The sequence below is a fragment of the Phacochoerus africanus genome, chromosome 6 (assembly GCF_016906955.1).
Source record: "Phacochoerus africanus isolate WHEZ1 chromosome 6, ROS_Pafr_v1, whole genome shotgun sequence".
NCBI classification, from domain to species: domain Eukaryota; kingdom Metazoa; phylum Chordata; class Mammalia; order Artiodactyla; family Suidae; genus Phacochoerus; species Phacochoerus africanus.
In genome coordinates, this window is record NC_062549.1 from 107,780,090 (window position 1) to 107,805,883 (window position 25,794).

At 38.6% G+C, this 25,794-nt stretch overlaps 1 protein-coding gene across 3 annotated transcripts in view; it reads right to left on the bottom strand.

Annotated features, from left to right (window-relative positions):
• Positions 1-25,794, bottom strand: part of LRIG2 (leucine rich repeats and immunoglobulin like domains 2) — a 66,404-nt gene that overhangs the window by 19,643 nt on the left and 20,967 nt on the right. For all 3 annotated transcript variants that reach the window (XM_047784978.1, XM_047784977.1, XM_047784979.1), the window contains 10 exons: positions 15,387-15,452; positions 12,810-12,884; positions 12,514-12,648; positions 11,835-11,978; positions 11,570-11,713; positions 8,550-8,693; positions 8,209-8,352; positions 5,829-5,909; positions 4,532-4,603; positions 4,326-4,394 (listed from right to left, as the gene is read on the bottom strand). In XM_047784978.1, the coding sequence (XP_047640934.1) occupies positions 4,326-4,394; positions 4,532-4,603; positions 5,829-5,909; positions 8,209-8,352; positions 8,550-8,693; positions 11,570-11,713; positions 11,835-11,978; positions 12,514-12,648; positions 12,810-12,884; positions 15,387-15,452 (1,074 nt within the window). The remainder of the gene's footprint in view (positions 1-4,325; positions 4,395-4,531; positions 4,604-5,828; positions 5,910-8,208; positions 8,353-8,549; positions 8,694-11,569; positions 11,714-11,834; positions 11,979-12,513; positions 12,649-12,809; positions 12,885-15,386; positions 15,453-25,794) is intronic.

Sequence of the window (25,794 nt, forward strand, 5' to 3'; positions counted from 1 at the left end):
CGATCTGGCGTTGCCGTGAGCTGTGGTGTAGGTTGCCGACGCGGCTCGGATCCCGAGTTGCTGTGGCTCTGGCGTAGGCCGGTGGCTACAGCTCCGATTGGACCCCTAGCCTGGGAAACTCCATATGCCTCGGGAGTGGCCCAAGAAATAGCAAAAAGACCAAAAAAAAAAAAGTTGCATTCGATGGAGTTCCCATTGCGGTGCAGCAGAAACGAATCCAACTGGGAACCATGAGGTTGCAAGTTCGATCCCTGGCCTTGCTCAGTGGGGTTAAGGATCTGGCGTTGCCGTGAGGTTTGGACATGGCTCGGATCTGGCATTGCTGTGGCTGTGGTGTAGGCCGGTGGCTGTGGCTCCAACTGGACCCCTAGCCTGGGACCCTCCATGTGCCATGGGTATACCCCGAAAAAAAAAAAAGTTATATTAGAGTTCTTACATAAATAGCTTGTTCAAACCAACTCCCAATTACCAAATGACTCTCTGAAGAATGAAACTACAATACTGCTTTCACCCACTATTGAAATTATATTTTAAAATGAGTTCTCTGTTGTTGTTTTTTTTTTTTGTCTTTTTAGGGCCGAACCCTCAGCACACAGAGGTTCCCAGGCTAGGGGTCTAATCAGAGCTATAGCTGCCAGCCTATGCCAGAGCCACAGCAACACTAGATCTGAGCCACGTCTGCGACCTGCACCACAGCTCATGGCAACACCAGATCCTTAACCCACTGAGTGAGGCCAGGGATTGAACCCAAAATCTCATGGTTCCTAGTTGGATTCGTTTCTGCTGTGCCACGATGGAAACTCCAAAATGAGTTCTCTTAACAAGAGTTAAAACTTTCTTGCTGGCCTTCAGATTATCACAACCAAAAAAAAAAGGTAATACTGGTATGCAGTTAGTTGTGCCTTTTCAAGTTAAACTAAGCCTCCAGAGAAATAACTTAAAATATCTCAAGACCAAAACAAAACAAACAAAAAAAACCTACCTAAAGAGACAAAAGACCTGTACTCTGAAAACTATATGACGCTGATAAAAGAAATCAAAGACGACACAAACAAATGGAAAGATACAGCACACTCTTGGATTAGAAGAATGAATATTGTCAACATGACTATACTACCCAAGGCAACCTACAGATTCAGTGCAATCCCTATCAGATTACCAATGGCATTTTTCACAGAACTAGAACAAAATATTTTACAATTTGTTTGGAAGCATAGAAGACCCAGAATAGCCAAAGCCATCCTGAGAAAGAAAAATGGAGCTGGAGGAATCACACTCCCTGACTTCAGACCATACTAAAAGCTACCATCATCAAAACAGTATGGTATTGGCACAGAAACAGAAATATAGATCAGTGGAACAGGATAGAAAGCCCAGAATTAAACCCACACACCTACAGTCAACTAATCTGTGACAAAGGAGGCAAGAGTATACAACGGAAAAAAGACAGTCCCTTCAATAACTGGTCTTGGGAAAACTGGACAGCTACAAGTAATAGAATGAAGTTAGAACACTCCCTAACACCATACACAAAAATAAACTCAAAGTGCATTAAAGACCTAAATATAAGACCAGATACTATAAAACTCTTAGAGGAAAACATAGGCCGAACACTCCCTGATATCAACCATAGCAATTATCTTCTCAGATCCACCTTCTAGAGTAATGACAAAAAAAAACAAAAATAAACAAATGGGACCTAATTAAAAGTTTCTGCACAGCCAGGGAAACCCTAAACAAAATGAAAAGAAAACCCATAGAATGGGAGAAAATATTTGCAAATGAAGCAACTGACAAGGGATTAATCTCCAAAATTTACAAACATCTCCTAAAGCTCAATACCAAAAAACACACAACCCCATCAAAAAAAAAAAAAAAAAAAAAGGGCACAAGATCAAAACAGGCAATTCTCCAAAGAAGACATACACATGGCCAAAAAACACATGAAAAAATGTTCAACATCACTAATTATTAGAGAAATGCAAATCAAACTACTACGAGGTACCACCTTACACCAGCCAGAATGGCCATGATCAAATGATAAATTCTGGAGAGGGTATGGAGAAAAGGGAACCCTATTACACTGCTGGTGGGAATGTAAATTGGTGCAACCACCTTGGAAAACAGTATGGAGATTCTTCAAAAGACTAAAAACAGAATTACCTTTTTGATCCAGCAATCCCACTCCTGGGCATCTATCCAAAGAAAACCATGACTCGAAAAGCTACCCGTATCCCAATATTTACTGCAGCCCTATATACAATAGCCAAGACATGGAAGCAACAGAGGAGTGGAAAAGAAGATGTGGCACATGAACACAACGGAATATTGCTCAGCCATAATACGGAATGAAATAATGGCATTTGCAGCAACGTGGATGGACCTAAAACTCCATCATGCTGCGTGAAGATAGCCAAGACACAAACAGTATATGCTATCACTTATATGTGGAATCTAAAAAGTGGATACAATGAACTTACTTGCACAATAGAAACTGACTCACAGACTTTGAAAAACTTATGGTTACCAAAGGAGACAGTCTAGGGGGTGGGGGGAGAGATGGGCTGGGGTTTGGGATGGAAAATTAGGTTGTGATGATGGCTGTACAACCATAAATATAATAAAATTCACTGAGTTTAAAAAAAAAAAAGCCACTTTAAAAATCCAACAAAAAATAACTAAAGATGATCTCCATAACATCTTAACTTTTTTTATTATCTTAGTAATTCACCTTTTATTATATGCCATGATCTGTGTGGAGCATCTTCGCAAAACCCTCAAAAGCTTTCTAACGCATTTGGGGGGAAAATCCTAATTCTCCAAGGCCTGTTCAGCCCTACGTGATCAGCCCTGCTTAACTCTCTGACCTCATTTGCTACCACTCCTCCCCTTGCTCTTGCCTTCCTGCCACACCAGTGTCTTTGTTGTTCTTTAAGGACAAAAAGCAAGCTCCTACCTCAGGGCCTTTTCACTTGCTCTCCCCCTGTGCCTGGAATGCCTTTCCCCCAGTATTCAATGGTTCATCATTTCATCTCACGAAGGTCCTGGCTCAAAGGCTGTTTTCTTCAGAAAAGCCATCCCTCACTACTTCAAGACAGCGGTCCCTGTCACTCAGTACACCTCTGACCCAGCTTCTTCTTCAGAACATTTCTTACCGAATGAGATACTATAGACCTACTAGTTTACGATTTAACTTCCTTATAGAATTTATTGTAATACGCTATATGACAGATCTTGTCTTGTTCACTGATGCATTTTTAGTATCTAGAACAGTACCTTACAGAACAGATGACAATAAATATTTCTTGAATTAACAAATTACCTCATTTTAGCCTCACATATCCCCAAGGGCAGTACTATTCCCATTTTGAGAAGGGAAACAGAGTCTTAGGCTAAATACACAGCTGTAAAGAACGGAGCAATACTCTAAACCTGGGCATTCTGAACTCACATACTTCCAATGCATCTCAAATTATATGTGGAGAAGGGTTTTTTAATTCTCCATCTGCTGTATATCAATACTTCTATAAAATTCAACAAAAGCATTACAGTAACGTCAAATTGTCCTAAAAGTTTCTAACTGCTTATTCTGAGTTTCTACCCTTATCTCGTCATGAATCAGTTCTGGTCCAGAGACCTTCCTCTGAGGAGCCTTTAGGCGAGGCAAGATAAGTTGATACAGCCCCTTGATTTTAACCACCACCTAAATATTCAAATCGCCAGAGTTTAAAATTAACAGCAATGCTCAACTAACCACCCCTCTCCCTGAGAAATCTCTCCTGGGAAATAAGAACAATTTTTTTAAAAAATCATGAATGAAAAAAGGTTAAAATGTCTAATTTTCTATTATAACTATTCAACAGTTTTGGAACATTTTGGTAGTTTGAACAAACAGATGAGAGACACCCTCTCTGACCATTAAACTTAAAATGCTAGATCATCTCCAAAAAAATTACATAATACCTTAATTGTAACCAACCCCCAAGAGACCACATGTCTCTAATAGTCCAAACGAGGACGGGGAATAAAAAAGGAACAGCAGGGTAGACCTAAAGCATAAGAAGTGGTGCCAAGGTCCCTTTAACTATAAGCATCAGGAACACAGAATAAAACAGAAGGTCTTGGTGCCATCTACTCTGGGCTCTTCCATGCTGTGTTATTTTTACATTACATTCAGCCGCTAAAACAACCAAATGTTAACACTTTCTTTTTTCCTGCCTGAATTGTGTGCTTTGGGAAACATTTGGGTCACATTCATCACATTTTAAGCACAACAAACATGGATAATGATCTAACTGGTGACAAAAAGGACTTAAGTTACGTACAGTTCTTTCAAGCGAGTCTGAGAAAAAGCATTTTCTTGGATAGACGTTATAGCATTGTTGTTTAAATCTCTGAAATGAAGAGAAATGAAACATTACCAATCACCATTTCTGTAATTAAGTCATATAAACACTTTAAATGGTCATGAAAACCACTGCTAATAGCAAAGAGATTTATATACTGAGCAAAACGGATACAAAATACTTACAGATGCTCAAGGGATTCAAGACCAATGAATGCTTTCTTTGTAATTGACTTAATCTGATTTCCTTGTAAGATTCTGAAATACAAACAGACCTTTCTAATAAAGTTCTCTGCTAAACAAAACTAAATTCATTAAAACAAGCATTTACCTATAAAAAGTGAAAATAAACCTACTATACATTTTTAAGAAAGCTGCAGGAATTCCTGCTATGGCACAGTCGGTTAGGGATCTAGCATTGTCTCTGAAGTGGCTCTGGTCACTGTTGAGGCTTGGGTTCGATCCCCAGCTCGAGCAGTAGCTTAAGGATCTGGCATTGCCACAGCTATGCCCTAAGTCGCAGCTGTGGCTTAGATTCGATTCCTGGCCTGGGAATTTCCATACACTGCAGGTGCGCACACACACACACACACAAAGTTGTGAACCTTTATTATTAACCAATGTAAAGCACAGAATAAAGGCTTCTATTAAGATGTTGGCATTTGGAGTTCCTGTCGTGGCTCAGTGGTTAACAAACCCGACTAGTGTCCATGAGGATATGGGTTCATTCCCTGGCCTCCTTCAATGGGTTAAGGATCCAGCATTGCTGTGAGCTGTGGTGTAGGTTGCAGACATGGCTCGGATACCCTGTTGCCGTGGTTGTGGCAGAGGCTGGCAGCTGTAGCTCTGATTCGAACCCTAGACCGGAAACCTCCATTTGCCACAGATGTGGCCCTAAAAAGACAAAAGACAAAAAAATTTAAAAAGATGTTGGTGCTCCATGAGGTACCTGTAAACAACTGTCCTGACCACAGATACACTTGTAGTTTTCCTTATGAAAAACTGGCTTGAATTCTAAGTTTCTCCTTTCTCAGCAAAAGATCAAAAGGTCAAAGAAATTCAAAGAAATGCGAAGCCTTGGACAAATTCTCATGGGAGAAGATCTAAAATCTTACTTAAGAGAATCTGCTCTTGCTAGTTAAATTACCCATAAATCTCACATGATTAAGCAGATTACTAGTTCAGTTCAGGTTTCTCAGTGCATTTCTTTCACATAAATCAAAACTCTAGTTCCCTAAATAAATTCTAAGTGACCATAGGAATATGCTTTCAGAGAAAGTGCCCCACCACAAAAAAAAGAAAAAAGAAAAAAAAGAAAAACCCCAAAACAAAAATTTTAATAAACAAGGCTTCTTCCTTTAGTGGCTGAGTCAGAAGGCTCAGACTTTCTAGCCATAGCAAACAGACACAATCCAATCACATTTACAAACTGGTTCTTGAAAATATACCTTCATAGACATACATAAATATTATAAATACATACAATTTAGTGAGACTTGTGAGTCCAGAAAAGGCTTCGCTAGCATCTTCTATGGCCCATGAAATTTCATTGTTTCTTAAGTTTCTACAAAAACATCAGAGATAGACAGGTTCTGCTAGTCAACATGACCATTACACCATTAGGTACCATCATGATACAGCAAGGCTAATTTTGATCTTCATTTTAAAGGTTAAGCTATTTATGATAAATGCTGGACTCTTCTTTTTAAAGAATACAGGTAATAAGCATATAGGGACCAATTCTCATAAGCTAAGAATTAAGCCAAGCTTGATAAATAAATTAAGCAACCTGCTAAGAGTATTAATCCTCCTAGCTAAGAGCCCATAACTGTGTTAGCATTATTAAAAATTACAGTCAGGGTCCTACAAAAAGCAGGAAGATTTCAAAACGCAGGGGGTATATGGCTTACAAATCTGATTTTAGACTAACGGGAGTTCTGGGTGACCCAAGCCTTCCCCCAAGCCCTTAAACCTAAAATGGCTGACAAAAGTAATGTCAATACAGAGCTTCACAGCTCAAGAGCAATTAAACATGCCCCCCTGGGAAGGAGGAATGATCTACCCATGTGCTAAAGCGATCATTCTGTTTTCTTTAAGAGGAAAAGTATGGATCTTTTAAAATCCACTGTTCCATTCTCAGAGGAAACGTAATTGCACCACACCATATTCTCATGGAAAAAATACCAGTTAAGGATGTTTAATCACTTTCGCTTCCTTAAGTCATCTCATAATAAAGCACAAAGCTTTCTGCTTTATAAGACATAAGGAAAGTTACATGAATAACAGTAAGGAGATAGATCACTCTTCCCATTTAGCTATGTCTTTACTTGAGGTGAAAGCTAACAAAGATCATTTTATTTTACTGAAGAATAAACACCAAAACAACTGATGGCTCAATGCTGCAGGACTTTGCCCTCTTCTCCAGAGAACAGCATAAAAAGAAATCACTCACCAAAGTGCGTGAGAAGTCTACCTACTCTGGCAAGAGCACTGGTCCAAAGCCAGAACATCTCAGATCTGTTCCTAAGTCTTCCTTGTACATTAGACAATCATTTACTCCTGCAATTACTTTCCTAAACTTTAATGCTAAAAGTAATAATCAGTGGTATACTGCAAGGACCATGCATGGCCAACAGGCTACAGCTTCATCTAATATAAATTCCTGAGTTTGCACAGATCTAATTTCACCTCTGATAATGTAGAAAAGAGAAAAAGAAAAAAAAGAGAAAAAAAAAATGAAATCACTTCTAATTTTTCAAGGCCAAAGCTTGAAAAATTAGCTAAAAAAAAAAAGTTACTAAAAAAAAAAACAAAACATCAAACACACACCTGTACGTGCACAAACACCTTCACAAAATTATCATGCTTTCTTTGTCACTCATGGTTAGGTCCCAAAGTTGGAAACCTGCCCCTTTTCTGAGATGGTTTATCAATTCTAAACCTGACGACCAAAAAGTCCCCTATTCAGGAACTTTAAGAAACTACAAATTCTACTAATCACTCTTTTTCTCTTATTCTGCTCTGTATTTGAGATTGTGGTATTTCACTAAAATATCTCTTCATTCAATTATATTCCATGAGCAAAGTAAAACATTCAACTTACAGAACCGTGGAATTTTAAAATTGCCTTTAGTAATCATCTAATCCTATGTGCATCCATTACTGGACAAAAAGACAAAAAAATAATAACACTGAGGAAAGGCTAAGTGATTCTGCTTATCTGGTAGCAAAGTAAAAAGTGTATGAGCTTTAGTATAAAACAGGCCTGGGTTCTAATCCTCAAACACTTAAAAGGTATGTGACTGTAAACAAACCCTTTTCATCTCTCTGAGCCTTGTTTCCTGATGTGGAAAAAAGCAATATCCCAGATTCTGAAAGTACCTAGTGCACATCAGATCACTAATACATGTTATTTTTTCTGTCCAAAGTCATGCAGCAAATCAGTAATAGTGAACAGGTCTCCTGCCAGAGTTGCTCCCAACACATGTCATGCATCTTTTTGAATAAGAAGTGGTGGTTCTGGTACACTACTATTAGTTTGAGGTCAGAGGAATCAGAAAACATACATTCTTGACACTAGCAACTGTGTTTTATTCCACAGTAACCGGCACAATAAAAGACGCTTTGTTGTTTAACTCAGAATTAAAGTACAAACTGAAATGGCTAGAGATAAATAAAACTTACATACAGGAGTAGAGAGAAACAAGATTGTCTTGCCCTAAGACACAGGACCGAAGAACTGCCAAATATTAACTACATAAATCTGTAGACTGAGAGCTGTTTTGTTTGCTTTACTACTTAAAAAAAAAAAAAAAATTAGCAAAAAACTTCAAACCAAAACAAAAAAGGACAGATGTACTTACAGTGTCTGAAGATTGGAAAGAAACCTAAATACGCCATCAGCAATGTGAGTGACTCTGTTGTCCCCTAAATTCAATCTCTCCAGTAAGCTCAGCCCCACAAAGGCAGATTCATCCAGGCGAGTCAACTGGTTATAGGACAAATCACTAAAAACAGGAAACATGGAAGGTAAAGAATTCACCCTTTCAGTTCCACCTTCCTATTCTTATTCGACTTACGTGATAAATTTAAGGCTTTCAAACTTCTAATAAAGAGGGATATTAGAGCTCATTAATGGCCATGGGAATGACATTCAACCTGCTCTAGTCACACAGCCTCCACTTAAATGCCCCCCAACACTCACAGTTCAGACAGTCTCTGGCAGAACTCCCATGCATCAGGACTGATTCTTTCAACGGCATTCTGGCTTACATAGAGCTGCTGTAACATTCGCAAGCCATACAACCACCCCTTGTTCACTTCCGTAAGGTTATTATGCTCCAGTTCCCTGAAGAATTAGAGAAAGAAAGGAGGAGATATGTTTCAGAATAAGGCACTGAAATGAGAAGATTCCAAAAATTTTCATTAAGTCTTGCTCAGAGAGGCACTGACCTTTGTTCAACCCAAGTGAGCAGACAAAGCCTATTCATAAATACACGTTACTTAAGACTTAGTACAAGAAGGTAGTAAGACTAAGACAACAGATCTATAAAATCAACACAAAAGAAGTACAGTATACCTGTTCTGGATAAATTCTGATAATTGTCATCAGCCAAAGATTAAAGCAATATAAACTTTTTTTTTAAGTTACTGTTTCCTAGTTTTTTTGGTTTTTTTTTTTATTATTACTCAAATGAATTTATCACATCTGTAGTTATATAATGATCGTAACAATCCAATTTCACAGGATTTCCATCCCACAACCCAAGCACATCCTCCCACACCACAAACTGTCTCCTCTGGAGACCATAAGTTTTTCAGTGTCTGTGAGTCTGCATCTGTTCTGCAAAGAAGTTCCGTCTGTCCTTTTTTCAGATTCCACATGTCAGTTGGTGTCTCATTGTATGGCTGACTTCACTCAGCATGATAATTTCTAGGTCCATCCGTGTTGATAAAAATGCTGGTATTTCATTCCTTTTAATGGCTGAGTAATATTCCATTGTGTATATGTACCACCTCTTCTTGATCCACTCCTCTGTCGATGGACATTTAGGTTGTTTCCACGTCTTGGCTATTGTAAATAGTGCTGCAATGAACATTGGAGTACATGTGTCTTTGCGAGTCATGGTTTTCTCTGGATAGATGCCCAGGAGTGGGATTGCAGGGTCAAATGGTAGTTCTATGTTTAGTTTCCTGAGGAATCTCCATACTGTTTTCCACAGTGCTTGCACCAATTTACAACCCCACCAACAGTGTACTAGGGTTCCTTTTTCTCCACACCCTCTCTAGCACTTATTGTTTGTAGACTTTTGGATGATGGCCATTCTGGTTGGTGTAAGGTGGTACCTCAGAGTGGTTTTAATTTGCATTTCACTAATAATGAGTGATGTTGAACATCTTTTCATGTGTTTTTTGGCCATCTGTATGTCTTCTTTGGAGAACTGTCTATTTAGACCTTCTGCCCATTTTTGGATGGGGTTGTTTGTTTTTTTGGTGTGGAGCTGCAGAAGATGTTTATAAATTTGGGAGATTAATCCCTTGTCAGTTGAATCAATTGCAAAGATGTTCTCCCATTCTGTGGGTTGTCTTTTCATTTTGTTCAGGGTTTCCTTTGCTGTGCAGAAACTTTTAAGTTTGATTAGGTCCCATTTGTTTATTTTTGTTTTTACTGTCATTACTCTAAGAGGTGGATCTGAGAAGGCATTGCTGTCGTTTATGTCAGAGAGTGTTTGGCCTATGTTTTCCTCTAAGAGTTTTATAGTGTCTGGTCTTATATCTAGGTCTTTAATCCATGGTGTTAGTGAGTGTTCTAATTTCATTCTTTTACATGTGGCTGTCTGGTTTTCCCAGCACCACTTACTGAACAAGCTGTCCTTTCTCCATTGTATATTCTTGCCTCCTTTGTCATGGATTAGTTGGCTGTAATATAAACTTTTTAGATGAAATGTTTTTAAGAATTATGACAGGAGTTCTTGTTGTGGTGCAGTGCAAACAAATCTGACTAGGATCCATGAGGATGTGGGTTTGATCCCTGGCCTCTTTCAGTGGGTCAGGGATCCAGCACTGCCGTGAGCTGTCATATAGGTTGAAGATGCAGCTTTTATCCAGCGTTGCTGTGGCTGGGGCGTAGGTTGGCAGCTGGAGCTCCTATTCAACCCCTAGCCCAGGACTTCCATATGCTGTGGGTATGGCCCCAAAAAGCAAAAAAAAAAAAAAAAAAACAATGATGACGAAAGTCATCACCAAAAAGTCTACAAATAATAAACACTAGAAAGGGTGTGGAGAAAAGGGAACCCTCTTACACTGTTGGCGGGAAATGTTACACTGGTGCAACCACTGTGGAAAACAGTATGGAGATTCCTCAAAAAATAAAAACAGAACTACCATAAGATCCAGCAATCCCACTCCTAGGCATCTACCTAGAGAAAATCATAATTCAAAAAGATACATGTGCCCCAATGTTCATTTTAGCACTATTTACAATAGTCAAGACATGGAGCAACCTAAATGCCCATCAGTGGAGGAATGGATTAAGAAGATGTGGTACATTATTACTCAGCCATAAAAAAAGAATGAAACAATGCCATTTGCAGCAACATGAATGGACCTAGAAACTATCATACCAAGTAAAGTTAGTCAAACAATGAAAGACAAACATCATATGATATCACCTGTATGTGGAATCTTTAAAAAAAAAAAAAAAGGCACGAATGAAATTATTTGCAGAACAGAATGAGACTCACAGGCTTTGAAAAACTTATGGTTACCAAAGGAAGCAGGTGAGGGGAGGGGTGGAAGGGAGGACTGGGGGTTTGGGATTGGCATATGCACACTGAGTATATGGAGTGACTGGCCAATGGAGACCTGCTTTAGCACAGAGAACTCATCCTGGTATCCTGTGATAATCTACGTGGGGAAAAATCTGAGAGAGAATGGATATGCGAATATGTATGACTGGGTCACTTTGTTGTACAGCAGAAATTACCACAACCTTGTATATTAACCATACATCAATAAAACTTACCAAAAAAAAAGAATGATGATAAAAATTCCAGTTAGAGAACAAAACTTTAAAAGCTTTGTGTACAGTATTTATTCCACGATAGAGAAAGGAGGAAAAGCTAAAGTACTTGGGTGTAATTAAAGCAACTGCCCTAGCTGTTTGGCACTGAAAAGCCCAGACTCCTTTGCTAACAATCTTCTATTCTAGTTCATAATACTTACAATTCTTCCATGTTATCCAAGCCAAAAAACGCTCCGTCCTTAAGTTTGCTAATTCCATTCCGCTGCATTTTCAAAGATCTCAAAGAGTCAAGCCCTTGGAACGTTAGCCCTTCCACAACTTTAATCCTGTTTCTTTTAAGTTCCCTTTAACGAAAATAGTTTTACCGTCAGAAAATGGGTTTGCTGATTTTCTCTAACAATAATATAAAGAAAGAGACATTGTAAGAATAAATTGATTTTCTTATCCATCTATTTAGTTACTCACAAGAACTGGAGGTGAGGTAGCTTGAAGATCTTGGGTGGAATCATGCTAATTCTGTTCCTGTTTAACTTCACCACTAGTAAGGAACTTGATAAGTTATCGAAGCAACCAGCCTCCAAGATGGTTATCCTATTATTACTCAAATTTCTAAAATGAACAAGATAATGACCAAAAAAATTTTAGTGAAACAAAGCATTCTATCACTAGAAGGCTGCCCCAAGTCTATGACTGAGTCTCAGCTCTACCATTTAGCAACTGTATACAACTTAACAAATCATTTAACTGCTGTCTCTTCAACTACAATGTAAGAATGATACCTACCTCATTTGGGTTAAAACAGTATGTGTGAATATGTTTTGTAAACTGTAAAATACTACCACACATGCTAATTATCATTATCATTATGGAGGGTAAGCCACTGTTTAACAAACCACTCCCATTTACCTGTTAGTAAAACACAATCCAGAGTTAAATCTCAAAAATTACCCTGGATACTTAATATTTTCTGAAAATAGTATACTCTTTCCTTAAGGGCAGAAAAAAAAATCTAATAATTTTAACCTCGGTTTGTTTCACATAAGCATAGCAAAATCACAATAAATAACAGATATATCTGGGAAGTAAGTATCAGTGAATAATAAACGTACTTTAAAGTAAATCTAGTTTAAACTATTTTACTTACAGATATTTAAGCTGCATTCGAGGAAATGAAGATGTCTTGATTTCTGATATTATATTTGAGCTGAGATCTAAATTCTCAAGAGCAGGGTAAAACTGGAACACTTCTGCATTTATTTCTGGGATTATATTATGGACTCTACAAAACAAAGATTATACTGAAGCTACTGAAAGTGATCCACCCTAGACCACAAAAATGTTAAATAATTAGGATCGACAATAAGGATACTTAAAACAAAAACAAAAAAATTATGTACTACTCATAATTGAAGTAAAAGACCTGAAATCTTATGTACTTACAGTGAGAGCAGAGTAATATTAGAGGTTGATTCTCCAAAATATGGGATTTCTGTTAACTCATTATAATTCATTTTCCTAGATGGGGGGAAAGATATGAAAGTTTAGTGAGGAAAATGTTACCTCTTGAGTTTTGGTTTCTGGGTAATACATATTCTTAAAGATAGGTGTCAAATGTGAAAAAAGCCTATTACCCAGAATGAGTTAAACTAAATGTATTTTACTGAGAAATTAGAGATTTTAACAAAAAAACATTTTCATGGTATAGATGAACAATTTGAGGGCGTTCCCGTTGTAGCTCAGGTTACAAACCCAGCTAGGATCCATGAGGACTTGGTTCAATCACTGGCCTTGCTCAGTGGGTTAATGATCTGGGTGGCTGTGAGCTGCAGTGTAAGTCACAGATGCAGCTCTGATCCCGGGTTGCTGTGGTGGTAGCGAGTAGGCCGGCAGCTGCAGCTTTGATTCAACCCCTAGTTTGGGAACCTCCATTTGCTGCAAGCACGGCCCTAAAACAAAACAAAAAAACCAATTTGATACCAATATTAGAAAGGTTAGGAAGTATTTTGCGCATTAAGTATTTTTAATCCCAGCAAGGTCCCCTGAATACTTTTTTTCTTAGCCACAACCATGGCATGTGGAAGTTCCCCAGCCAGGGATCAAATCCGCCACAGGAGTTCCCGTCGTGGTGCAGTGGTTAACGAATCCTACTAGGAACCATGAGGTTGCAGGTTCGATCCCTGGCCTTGCTCAGTGGGTTAAGAATCTGGCATTGCCATGAGCTGTGGTGTAGGTTGCAGACGCGGCTGGGATTAGAGCTCTAGTCTGGGAACCGCCATGTGCCACAGGAGCGGCCCTAGAAAAGGCAAAAAGGCAAAAAGACAAAAAAAAAAAAAAAAGTCCATGCACTTCCCAATGAGCATTTTTGGGCCTTTCCTCAGGGCCTACTCTTCCAGCTAAAAAGCTTGTCCACTGTTCATTTAGTCCACAGCAGATGAGAGGAAGTCAATTCAAGGCAGGGAAGGAGAGAAGGCAGAGATAATGAGAGTATGAAGTACCCCTTGTTAGAAAGAAATTCAAAAGAAAAATTCATCTGAGGATTGGGGGGGGTGTTGGTACAGAGGTAGACAGGCCTCAATAGTTGTGTCTCTAGGAATACCACTATGCAACAACTGATAATTATAATATTTTAGAAAGCTATCTCCAGAAAATACATAATAATACGTCCCAGCACTAAAGGAAAACTTCAGTGAAGTAGAAAATTGAATTATAGTAACTACCACATTCCAAATGATACCAAAAATAGTGTAGTTCATATAAATCTACTTAAACTTAAGACATGAAGCTTCCACCTTAGACAAGTCGTAACACTAAAAAAAAAAGCAAACAAAACAAAACAAAACAAAACAAAAAAAAGGTTAACCCAATAGTTTCCCTGGCTAAAACTCTGGCCAAAGTTTCCAAAATATATTCACTCTGGGGGAAGAGAGAGTGTGGGATGGACTGGGAGTCTGGAGTTAATAGATGCCAACTATTGCATTCGGAGTGGATGAGCAATGAGATCCTGCTGTATAGCACAGAAAACTATATCCAGTCACTTGTGATAGAATATGATGGAGGAGAACGTAAAAAAAGAAAACATATGTATATGAATGACTGGGTCACTTTGCTGTACAACAGAAATTGACTTCACACCATAAATCAATATAATGGAAAAATTAATAAATGAAAAAATAAAAATCATAAAATTAAAAAATAATCACAGGAGTTCCCGTCGTGGCGCAGTGGTTAACGAATCCGACTAGGAACCATGAGGTTGCGGGTTTGGTCCCTGCTCTTGCTGAGTGGGTTAACGATCCGGCGTTGCTGTGAGCTGTGGTGTAGGTTGCAGACACAGCTCGGATCCCGCGTTGCTGTGGCTCTGGCGTAGCCCGGTGGCTACAGCTTCGATTCAACCCCTAGTCTGGGAACCTCCATATGCCACGGGAGCAGCCCAAAGAAATAGCAAAAAGACAAAAATAAATAAAATAAATTAAATAAAATAAAAAATAATCACAAAATATATTCACTCTGAAGAGTGAGAAAATCTTACTTTAGAGCCCAAGGAAATAGAACAGTATTTCTACACAGTTTGCAATGTGAAATCACCAGCCCAATGGCATGATACCCAGAGACTTTGTGACAGTAACAAAGCCAAAGACAAGGAGTTCCCATCATGGCTCAGAGGAAACAAATCTGACTAGCATCCATGAGGATGCAGGTTCGATCCCTGGCCTCACTAAGTGAATTAAGGAGCCAACGTTGCCATGAGCTGCGGTAGGTCACAGACACGGCTAGGATCCAGCGTTGCTGTGGCTGTGGCATGGGAAAACAGCTATAGCTATAGCTCAGATTCAACTCCTAGCCTGGGACTCTCCATATGCCGTGTGCGTCGCCCTAAAAAGACAAAAAAAAAAAAAAGCCTCAAGTTTTATTTCCTTCAATTTTTTGATATTTCTGGATCGAACATCCTAAAATTCACAATTCATCAAATCAACTCAAGGAATTTAATGTAAATTTAAGTGAATAAAAATAACTTACACTTCCTGTAATGTTTGAGATTCCAAGCTGATGTTCCAATTAGACAACCGATTATGACTCAAATCCCTGAATGGAGGACAGAAGATCATACTTAGTGTTAGAAAGCACAGTTAAAGAAAGAAAAAAAAACTAACTAAAATAGGAATCTAAAGCCCATCTAGTGTTTATTTGAGGAGTACACATAAAGAAATGTTTACAAATGATGAATAAATTTATCTGGATTTCAAAACGGCTATTTTACTTTTTCATTTTTATAAAGTTTCTGTTGCTTTTGTTTTACTAACTAGGAAATATAATCACATGGTTCAATAATCAAAAAGTATAAAAGGATATACAATAAAAAGTCTCCCACCCTTGTCTCCAGCCACCCAGTTTTCCTCCCCAACAGCAACGAGTGAAATTACACTATTTCTTGTATTTTCTGTCAGATATTTTATGCATGTATCAGAAACGTTTTACATAAATGGTAGAATACGTACTATTTTTTCCTCTTTACGATACATCTTATAGATCATTCTACAGCAATGTTCTGGTTCCCTCATCCCTTCTAGTGACTATGTTATACTTTATTACAATGCACTACACTTTATATACTTTTGAAAGAAATATACACTTTTTAAAGTAATATAATATAAAGTAATATATACTTTACATAACATATAATAAAATACACTTTAGCTGTAGATAAATTGAAGATGAATTGGATTTCATGAGTCCAGATAGTGAGCTTCTACATTAGAATTGGGGTTGACTATATCCCTGAGAGATGCAGCCTTTGCTTAAACAAAGCAATCTAGCCTCAAGGAAGCTCACTTTGGAGAAATTCATCTCACTCCAAATTACGTTAGTGATGGTGATAGTGATGGAGGCAATGGCTAACATTTAAAAGCCAGACACTCGTCTATGCACTTTGTGCATATTAACTGCCTAAATCCATGCCACAATCTTATGAGGCAAATATTTTTCCTGACACAGAAACAAAGAGATTAATAATCTGTCAATCCGAGGTCATACAGCTAATAAGTGAGAAAGCCATAAACTTGAAACTTCATCTCACATCTAGCAAGTAATTTATTAAATAGAGCAGAGATTTCACTGAAATTAGTCATGAGTCTAAACATTTAAGTAGGCTTTAAAAAAAAAATCACCTTGATGCTTTCTGGCATCTTTTCAAGGCTGAGGTGGAATCCAGCCCACACAAGCTGTCTGCCCCAGAGATATATTATACACACAATATGGCCAGCAATAGGGACACACTATAGAAACATTACAGGTCACTTTATCTCACTGTGCCACCACAGGCAGCTGACAGATGCATGCAGTTTTAAATGATGTCTCTATCACAGCAGAACAATTTGTTCTCAGCTAGATTCATGTCTGTCCATGTGTAAAACCTAGCCACTTTCATTTACGAGCTTAATTTAAACCATGATAGCACTAAGGCTAGCTCAAAGCATCACTTTTTCACAACACTTTCAAAACCTTTATTCAACGATATCTGGCACCAAGTACCAGCTCAAGGACACTCATGAATGGAGGGGGGTGTTGGGAAATGTTAAGAAAGAAAAATATGAACTCACTCCACATGAAAATCTTACACACAGGAAGTTCACAGCAGATTAAGGATCTGGCACTGCCGGAGCTGTAGCACAGGCGGAAACTGCAGTGCCCAGGAACTTCCACGTGCCACGAGTGCAGCTCCCACCCACAACAAAAAAATCTCACATACAAAGACTTTCATCCAATTCGCACTTGCTGCTAAACAACAAACAAAGGATTTCATACAAGCAAAAAGATGTCTGAAAAGATGTTTGTGTATTGTGGCGTTTCAACTGAAGGAGAAATTCAGCTGTTCTCATTTAGACACTCCATATTCTGCTCCAAAGTGGCTAGTCTGGCAGAGAGCTACTATCACTTGTTGTCGTGGGCCACCACAATATGATCTAATTCTACATCTTGCACTTTCCAGAATTTAATTTTTTTCCCCCTTTACAGATTAAGGGCTCTCATTTTAGTCAGTTTCTCTAATGCCTTTCCAAACCTTAATTCCCTTTTGCAGCGTAACTTTTGCCTATACTATTCGCTGTAGTTATCATAGATGTCAATAGTGGCCAGACAATATTTTAAAGAAAATCATTATTAAAGAACTCTAAAAGCAGTAAAATTAAACTCGACTTATATATGGTATAAACCACTATAAATCAACTACACTTCAAAATACAAAAAAAACCCACTATATATTCAGTATCAATGAAAACTGTCTGGTGTCTCCAGTAAGGGAAAGAGTAACTTTCTCTGTTTTGTCTGAAGAGCCTCTAAAGCTTTTCAATAAACCCAAATTATAACAAATCCTTTGGAGCCTTCTATACAGACTAATGGTGTATTAAGAAAACCTGCCTCCTGGAGTTTCTGTTGCAGTGCAGAGTTAAGAATCCACGAGGATGAGGGCTCGATCCGTGGCCTTGCTCAGTGGGTTAAGGATCTTGCCCACTGGACCAGGAGTTGCTGCATACACTAGCAGCTACAGCTCTGATTCGACTCCTAGCCTGGGAACTTCCAAATGCCGCAGGTGTGGCCTGTAAAAAGAAAAGAAAGAAAACCTGTCTCCTAGTTCAGATTCCCATATAATGAGGCTCCCTGGACCTTTCTGCAACAAATCCAAAATTAAATGGATTAAAAAACACTAACAGTGAACTGAAATATACTCCCAAAATACACTCCTAAAATAGATGGAAAGCAACTAGTAAAAATCAGTTTAACTGTTCTATCAAAAGATATTAACTAGAATTAGGTGTGTAACTAGAATTAAATGGATGGATCTGATATCAGATATTCATGCAGTAAACATTAATTGAACCATGTGCCAGGCACTGTGCTGAGTGCTGAGTCTAAGGTTACATCCACTGTCAACTTGAATAAACTTTTTGTCTTTTTTTGAAAGCAACATTCGTAGTACTCTGTGGAATCACTTCAAAACTCTAAACATTACATCTGAATTTTAAAAATGAAAAAAAAAACAAACCTGTAAACATAAATTCAACATCGACTATTACCCTTCACTGAAATTGCCTAAATTAACTGTCTTCTATATCTACATCCCACTTTGGCATTTAATACGACATAAGTATATGGGAGTATGCAGACACACTCTTGTTCTCCATAAGCATGCCTTTCCTCTCCCCTATTTCTTTTTCTTTCTCTCTTTTTATTTGGCAGCATCCACGGCATGTGGAAGTTCCCGGGGCCAGGGATCAAACCCAAGCCACAGCTGCGACCTATGCCACCACTGCAACAAAGCCAGATACCCCCCTCCCCGCTTGTTTTTTTTTGCTTTGCTTTTTAGGGCTACACCTGAGGCATATGAAAGTTCCCAGGCTAGGGGTCAAATCGGAGCCACAGCTGCTGGCCTATGCCACCCCACCCATGCCACAGCCAAAGCAACTCAGGATCTGAGCCTCGTCCTCGACCTACACCACAGCTCACAGCTACGCCAGATCCTTAACCCACTGAGCGAGGCCAGGGAGCAAATCCTCATGGATTCTAGAAGGGTTTGTTCACTGCTGAGCCATGAAGGGAACTCCCATCAAGGCCAGATCCTTAACCCACTGCACCAGGCCAGGGATCAAACCCATGCCTCAGCAGCAACTCAAGCCACAGCAGAGAAAAGGCCAGATCCTTAACCCACTGCACCAGGCCAGGGATCAAACCCATGCCTCAGCAGCAACTCAAGCCACAGCAGAGAAAAGGCCAGATCCTTACCCCACTGCACCACAGCAGGAACTCCTACTTTTTATAAAGCACTCAAAAAAGGCTGAAGACAAATTTGAAGACTTCAAATATCAAATGTAAAATTCAGAATAAGAATTTGAGTAATTTTCAAAATTAAGGTCTATGACTATTCTTATCAGTAGCCAGTCATTAATTCGATTTAGTTCATATAAACTAATGCTAGCTGTGTGTTGGTGGGGGTTTTTTTTGTTTTTTTTTTTTGGTAGTCCTGAAATGGAGAACTGTCTTTCAAAGATTTTCCCCTTGAAATATCGTTAACATGCACTTAAAAAGTTGAAGTAATCTAACGCTTGATAAACATAACCTAGAGTCTAGCTTTATAACAGTCAACAGTCTTTTTTATCAGCACTAAAATCTCAGTATTTATGGATATGACATTTGGAGAGTAAAGGTCTCACAGAAGCCCTGAGTTCTGTCTTATAAACTCAGCTCCCACTCATGCTAATCTGCAGGAATAGAGCTGTAATAAAAGATGAATTATTAAAGTTCTTGATATCATGTGGAGCCAGAGGTGCCATTAATGCAGCCGCTTAGTACCATCAGGGTGTAAATAATTTATAGGATGTACAGAGCAATCACAACAGCTTGAGGAGAATCAAGTTCTGCAAGCTAATCACAAAGAAGTCCTGTAGCAACGAAGGTACGTTTTCTTCTGCCCAGTCATATACATACACTTCTAAGTCGTCATCAATCTTTTTTGAGAATCTGTAGCATTAATAGGCTGAACTGCAAATTTCAACAATAACAAAATTTCTGATAAAGGGGCCATCTCCAATAGTTTGGGTATGACAATGCTTCACATACTGCCCTTTCTTTTGCGAATGGAAATCGCTGTTTTGTTAGAATGTATCTAGCATAATTTACTTTTAAAAATAATACTCCGGATTATCATTTTGATCAATTATAGTACTGTGATTTAACAGGGTGATGATTGCAAGTACTCCTGGAGTATACTAAAGACAAGGATTCCAAACAATTCAAAACTCTATTTTAAGTTTACTTCTCCTTTACCACTAAGAGTTTTACACCAAAAGCTATCCCTTCTTAGAAAACTGTCAGCCTTCCTGTCTGCAACAGTGCTACTAGAGATTTTTCTAATTTGTTACTTCTTTTTTTTTCCCCCCACTGTACAGCAAGGGGGTCAGGTTATCCTTACATGTATACATTACAATTATATTTTTCCCCCACCCTTTCTTCTGTTGCAACATGAGTATCTAGACAAAGTTCTCAATGCTATTCAGCAGGATCTCCTTGTAAATCTATTCTAAGTTGTGTCTGATAAGCCCAAACTCCCGATCCCTCCCACTCCCTCCCCCTCCCATCAGGCAGCCACAAGTCTCTTCTCTTTTCTGAGGAGATGTTCATTTGTGCTGGATATTAGATTCCAGTTATAAGTGATATCATATGGTATTTGTCTTTGTCTTTCTGGCTCATTTCACTCAGTATGAGATTCTCTAGTTCCATCCATGTTGCTGCAAATGGCATGTCATTCTTTTTTATGGCTGAGTAGTATTCCATTGTGTATATATATCACATCTTCCGAATCCTAATTTGTTACTTCTAATTAACCGCCATGGGCTAGGAAACCAAGTGCCTGTTAGAACTGCCTGAAATAGGAGTAAATGAAATAACTTTTTTGCTTTTTTGGCTGAACTAGGGATTGCCTGGAGATACTGGGCAAATATTTTTTTAGGATAAATAAGATTGTATGATATGAAGCCTAATGCTATTCCAAATTAAAGTTTCTATCCCTCATTTGCATTACTTATTTGTAATACACTGCACAACACCTGAATTCTAAAAGTTGGAGGTGGTAGGAAATGGGAGCATTAATTTCAAGAATAAGAGGCTTATGTTATTTTCTTCCATTATCTTTCTCTGGGTCCTCAGTGACTGAAAATATTGCTTCATTATGGGGAATAAAACAACAACAAAACAAAAAATATGAATTCTGCAGTTACATTTAAGAACACCTAGTTCTAGTACCAGGGGCAAGTCATTTCACCTTGCTAAACTTTAGTCTCACCTACCATTAAATGAGGGTAAAGGATAAAAATAGAATGCTTAGAATTCAGGTCAGTGTGTAAATAGGAGGTTATTATACAATACTAGACTTAAGGGAGTTCCCTGGTGGCCTAGTGGTTAGGACTCAGTACTTTTACCACTGCAGCCTGGGTTCAATCCCTGGTCTGGGAACTGAGATCCCACATCAAGCCAATGTACACAGTGGCAAAAAAAAAAAAAAAAACCTAGATTTGAAATAAAACAGTGGTCCAGCACTATCATCTCTTCTGAGTATTTATTTTTTGTACACATAGGCATAATCAACTTCCCAAGTTAAAATCTTAATTAATTAGAACTATTCCCCTAAACTAATTAAAGTCGTATACTAATATTGGTTCTGAAATACAATTTCATGAGAAAGATACCAATAACAAGGCGACCCACCAAAGATTTAGTCAAATTCCTGAAGTACAATCTCTATTACAAGACTTGATGTTTTAGAATAGCCTAACGATACTTCTAAGAACCTATTCTAGGTACACAGTCATAAAATGATTAAGACATATCAGGAAGTTATTATAATAGCAAAATCATAAAATAAACCTCAATGTTTATTAAAATGGGATCAGTTAAACAACTTATGAAAGTTCCATACAATGGAAATCCCCACAGCCAGTTTAAAAAAAAAAAAAAAAAAGGCATAAGGAATATGGTCAATAACATTGTAATAACTTTGAATGGGGACAGGTGATTATCAGGACACCAGACTTCATCATGGTGATTGCTTCATAATGAGTGCAAATGTCAAATTATTATGTAGTACACCTAAAACTAACAATACTGTCAATCAGCTAAATTTCAATTAAAAAATAAGATAACATAGATATCTATATATAGTGCATAGTATAGCCTCATGGCTTCATGTATGTACACTGTGAGTGTGTGTTTTAAAGAAAAGAGAAAAGATATATATGTCAAGGAGTTCCCGTCGTGGCTCAGTGGTTAACGAATACGACTAGGAACCATGAGGTTGCGGGTTCAATCCCTGGCTTTGCCCAGTGGGTTAAGGATCCGGCGTTGCTGTGAGCTGTGGTGTAGGTCGCAGACTCAGCTTGGATCCCGAGTTGCTGTGAACATGGCATAGGCTGGCGGTTACAGCTCCGATTAGACCCCTAGCCTGGGAACCTCCATATGCCGCATTAATGATTCTATTCCCCTGGATTTTGTCCAAATATGAAATAAATAATTTGGATGGAATCTAATTACTTATGCTTTTATTTTTTATTTGCATCAGCTGAATACCTTAACATTTTTGATGACTGGAATAATACAGAATAAACAAGTTGAGTCATTTACCTTGGCACCGAAAAGAAAATACAGCATAGGAATGAATCCAGATTTTTTTTAACATTTTTGCTAAGTTCTTAATATGATGTGTTTTCTCTACTGCTTAAATGCCAGTTTTCCATAAAGATTAAAGGGCTTTTAAAAAGAAACAATACCATTTAAAATGTCATGGACCTAGGATGAGGGAAATCTATTTTCTAGCATCAGGAAGCTAAACGATTATCTTAATGTCAAAATAATTATTTGATTATCCATGTGCTGACTATATACACTGTATACAAGGAAACGCAAAATACTTTTAATATAATGAGACATAATTAGGACAATATTCCCTATTAAAATAAGTGTTCTCCAAAGCATAAAGGAATTTCAAAGAATTAAGTAAACCACAGATCTCCTCAATTAACATTTAATAAGCAACAACTGTTTAACACAGTTCACTTCAACATGGTTCACTACTGTTGGACATAAGCTCTACCAGAGAAGACTCTAAACACTGATGCTGAGGTCTCATCCAGACCAATCAAAGCAGAATTACTGGATGTGAGGCCTCGAGCATTGCTACTGTGCAAAAGCTCTCCCCGTGATAGTCTATTGTGCAGCCAGCACTGACAATACTGCGCTAGTCCAGAAATCTAAAACCCCAAAGCCTGATGGCCAGAGGATGCGCTGTTAAGATTCTTTCAACTCTTTTCCTTTTCTTGCCTTACAATAAACCTGTCAACAAAGATTTGAATCTACCATATGCCAGAGACTGTACTAATTAATATGGAACAAAACAGGCATCTTAGGAGTTTATATGATCCCTCTTGGAGTTTATAGGATCAGATGGGATTAAGATGTCTGGAATAGAAGGACTGGAGCTCAACTTCTCTCCTAAAAACAACAAAATTCACAACTAAAGGCTGAGCAATCTTCAACCAAATGGACCAGAAACCTTAAAAAGGATATCCTACTCCAGAAGACAAAGAGGAGGCCACATCAAGAGGTAGGAGGGGCGATTACGATAAAAGCAACCCTATACCTCCTGGGTGGGAAGCCCCACAGACTGGAAACTAACTGGTTTACAGAGACTCACCTACAGGAGTGAGAGTTCTGAGCCCCACATCGAACTCCTACGTATGGGCATCTAGCACTGGGAGAAAGAGCCCCTGGAGCATCTGGCATTGAAGGCCAGTGGGGCTTGTGCGCAGGAGCTCCACGGGACTGGTGGAAATGGAGACCCCATTCTTAAAAGGCACACATAGACTTTCACGTGCACTGGGTCCCAGGGCAAAGCAAAGTCTCCATAGGAATCTGGGTCAAACCTGACCACAATTCGTAGAGGACATCCTGGGAAAACAGGGGTGAATGTGGCTTGTTGTGAGGGAAGGACATTGGAAGCGAAACTCTCGGGATATTCAGGAGCTAGTGCCTTTCTCTGGAGGTGGCCATTTTGGGAAAATGTGGCCTCACCTTCAGTCAGTGCTGAGAAGCCCCAGGGCAAACAACAACCCAGCTGGGATCACAGCCCCACCCCTCAGTAAACAGGCTACCTAAAGACCCCTCAGGCACACAGCTGCTTCTAATCCCATCCAGAGACTAAGCCCCACCCACCAGAGGGATTAGATTCAGCTCCACCTACCAGTCAGCAGGTATCAACCCCTCCCATCAGGAAGCCTACACCAAGCCCCCTTACCAACATTAGCCACAAGGGGGGCAGACACCAGAAGTAAGAGAGGCTACAACTCTATTATCTGTAAAAAGGTCACCACACCAAAAACCTATAAAAATGAAAAGACAGAGAACTATAACTCAGATGAGGGAGAAAGGAAAAACCCCCAGAAAAACAGCTAAGTGATAAGGAGATTCTCAGCCTCCAGGAAAAAGACTTTAGACTGTTGATGCTGAAGATGATGCAAGACATTGGAAATAAACTGGAGGCAAAGATGGATAACTTATAGGAAACACTGACCAAAGAGATACAAGATATAAAACTTAAGCAAGAACAGATGCAAAATACAATAACTGAAATAAAAAATTCATTAGAAGCAGCCAACAGCAAAATACAGGAGGCAGAAGAACAAATAAGCGAGGTGGAGGACAGATTAGTGGAAATTACGAATGCAGAACAGAAAAAAGATTGAAAACAAATGAAGAGAGTCTCAGAGAACTCTGGGACAACGTTAAATGCTCCAACTCCTGTATTATAGGAGTGCCAGAGGGAGAAAAGAAAGAGAAAGGGACAGAAAAAATATTCCAGGAGATAATAGCTGAAAACTTCCCTAACATGGGAAAGGAACCACCCACTCAAATCCAGGAAGCACAACGAGTACCATATAAAATAAACCCAAGGAGGAATACCCTGAGACACATATTAATCAAACTGACCAAAATTAAAAACAAAGAGAAAATCTTGAAAGCATCTAGGGAAAAGAAACAAATAACATACAAGGGAACCCCAATATGGTTATCGGCAGATTTTTCAGCAGAAACTCTGCAGGCCAGAAGGGAGCACATGATATACTTAATGTGATGAAAGCAAAAAAATCTCCAACCAAGATTACTTTACCCAGCAAGGCTCTCATTCAGATTTGAAGGAGAAATTAAAACCTTCCCAGATAAGCAAAAGCTGAGAGAATTCGGCAACACTAAACCAGCCTTACAACAAATACTAAAGGATCTTCTCTAGGCAGAAAAGAAAAAACAGCAACAGGAAACAAAAATACCACAAATGACAAGGCTCACCATTAAAGGTATATATACAGTAAAGGTATGAAATCATCCATGCAGAATTATGCCACCAAAATCAGAAATCATGAGAAGAGGTGGGTACAAATGCAGGACACCGGAGATGAACTTGCAATTAAGAGTTTATAGGACCACCTTAAACTAAAACCTCGTTGACATTGAAAAGCTACTAAATTATATTTACTATCAAGAAGAAATTCCTATAAAATAAATTCCTATTTGCAAGCCAAGGACAACCACTATTAGATTCTAGAAACATTACAGCAGCATATTCCCCCTTCCCTCCAAATGTGCTTTAGGATTTACCAATAGGTCTGTTTCTTTTAAAGAATGAAACTGGTATTTCTGCTGGCATCAAGACAGGGTATTCAAAAGACATCCTCAATACCTTTGAAGTATCCCAACTTTAGAAATGGGTGGCTGGTGTACAGGTTGGAAAGAAGTTGTGAACTATTAAAACCCCTCAATCTATAGCTGCGAGCTATAAGGACACTGTATGCAACTCATTACTCATTAATATTTAGTAACTATCCAATAG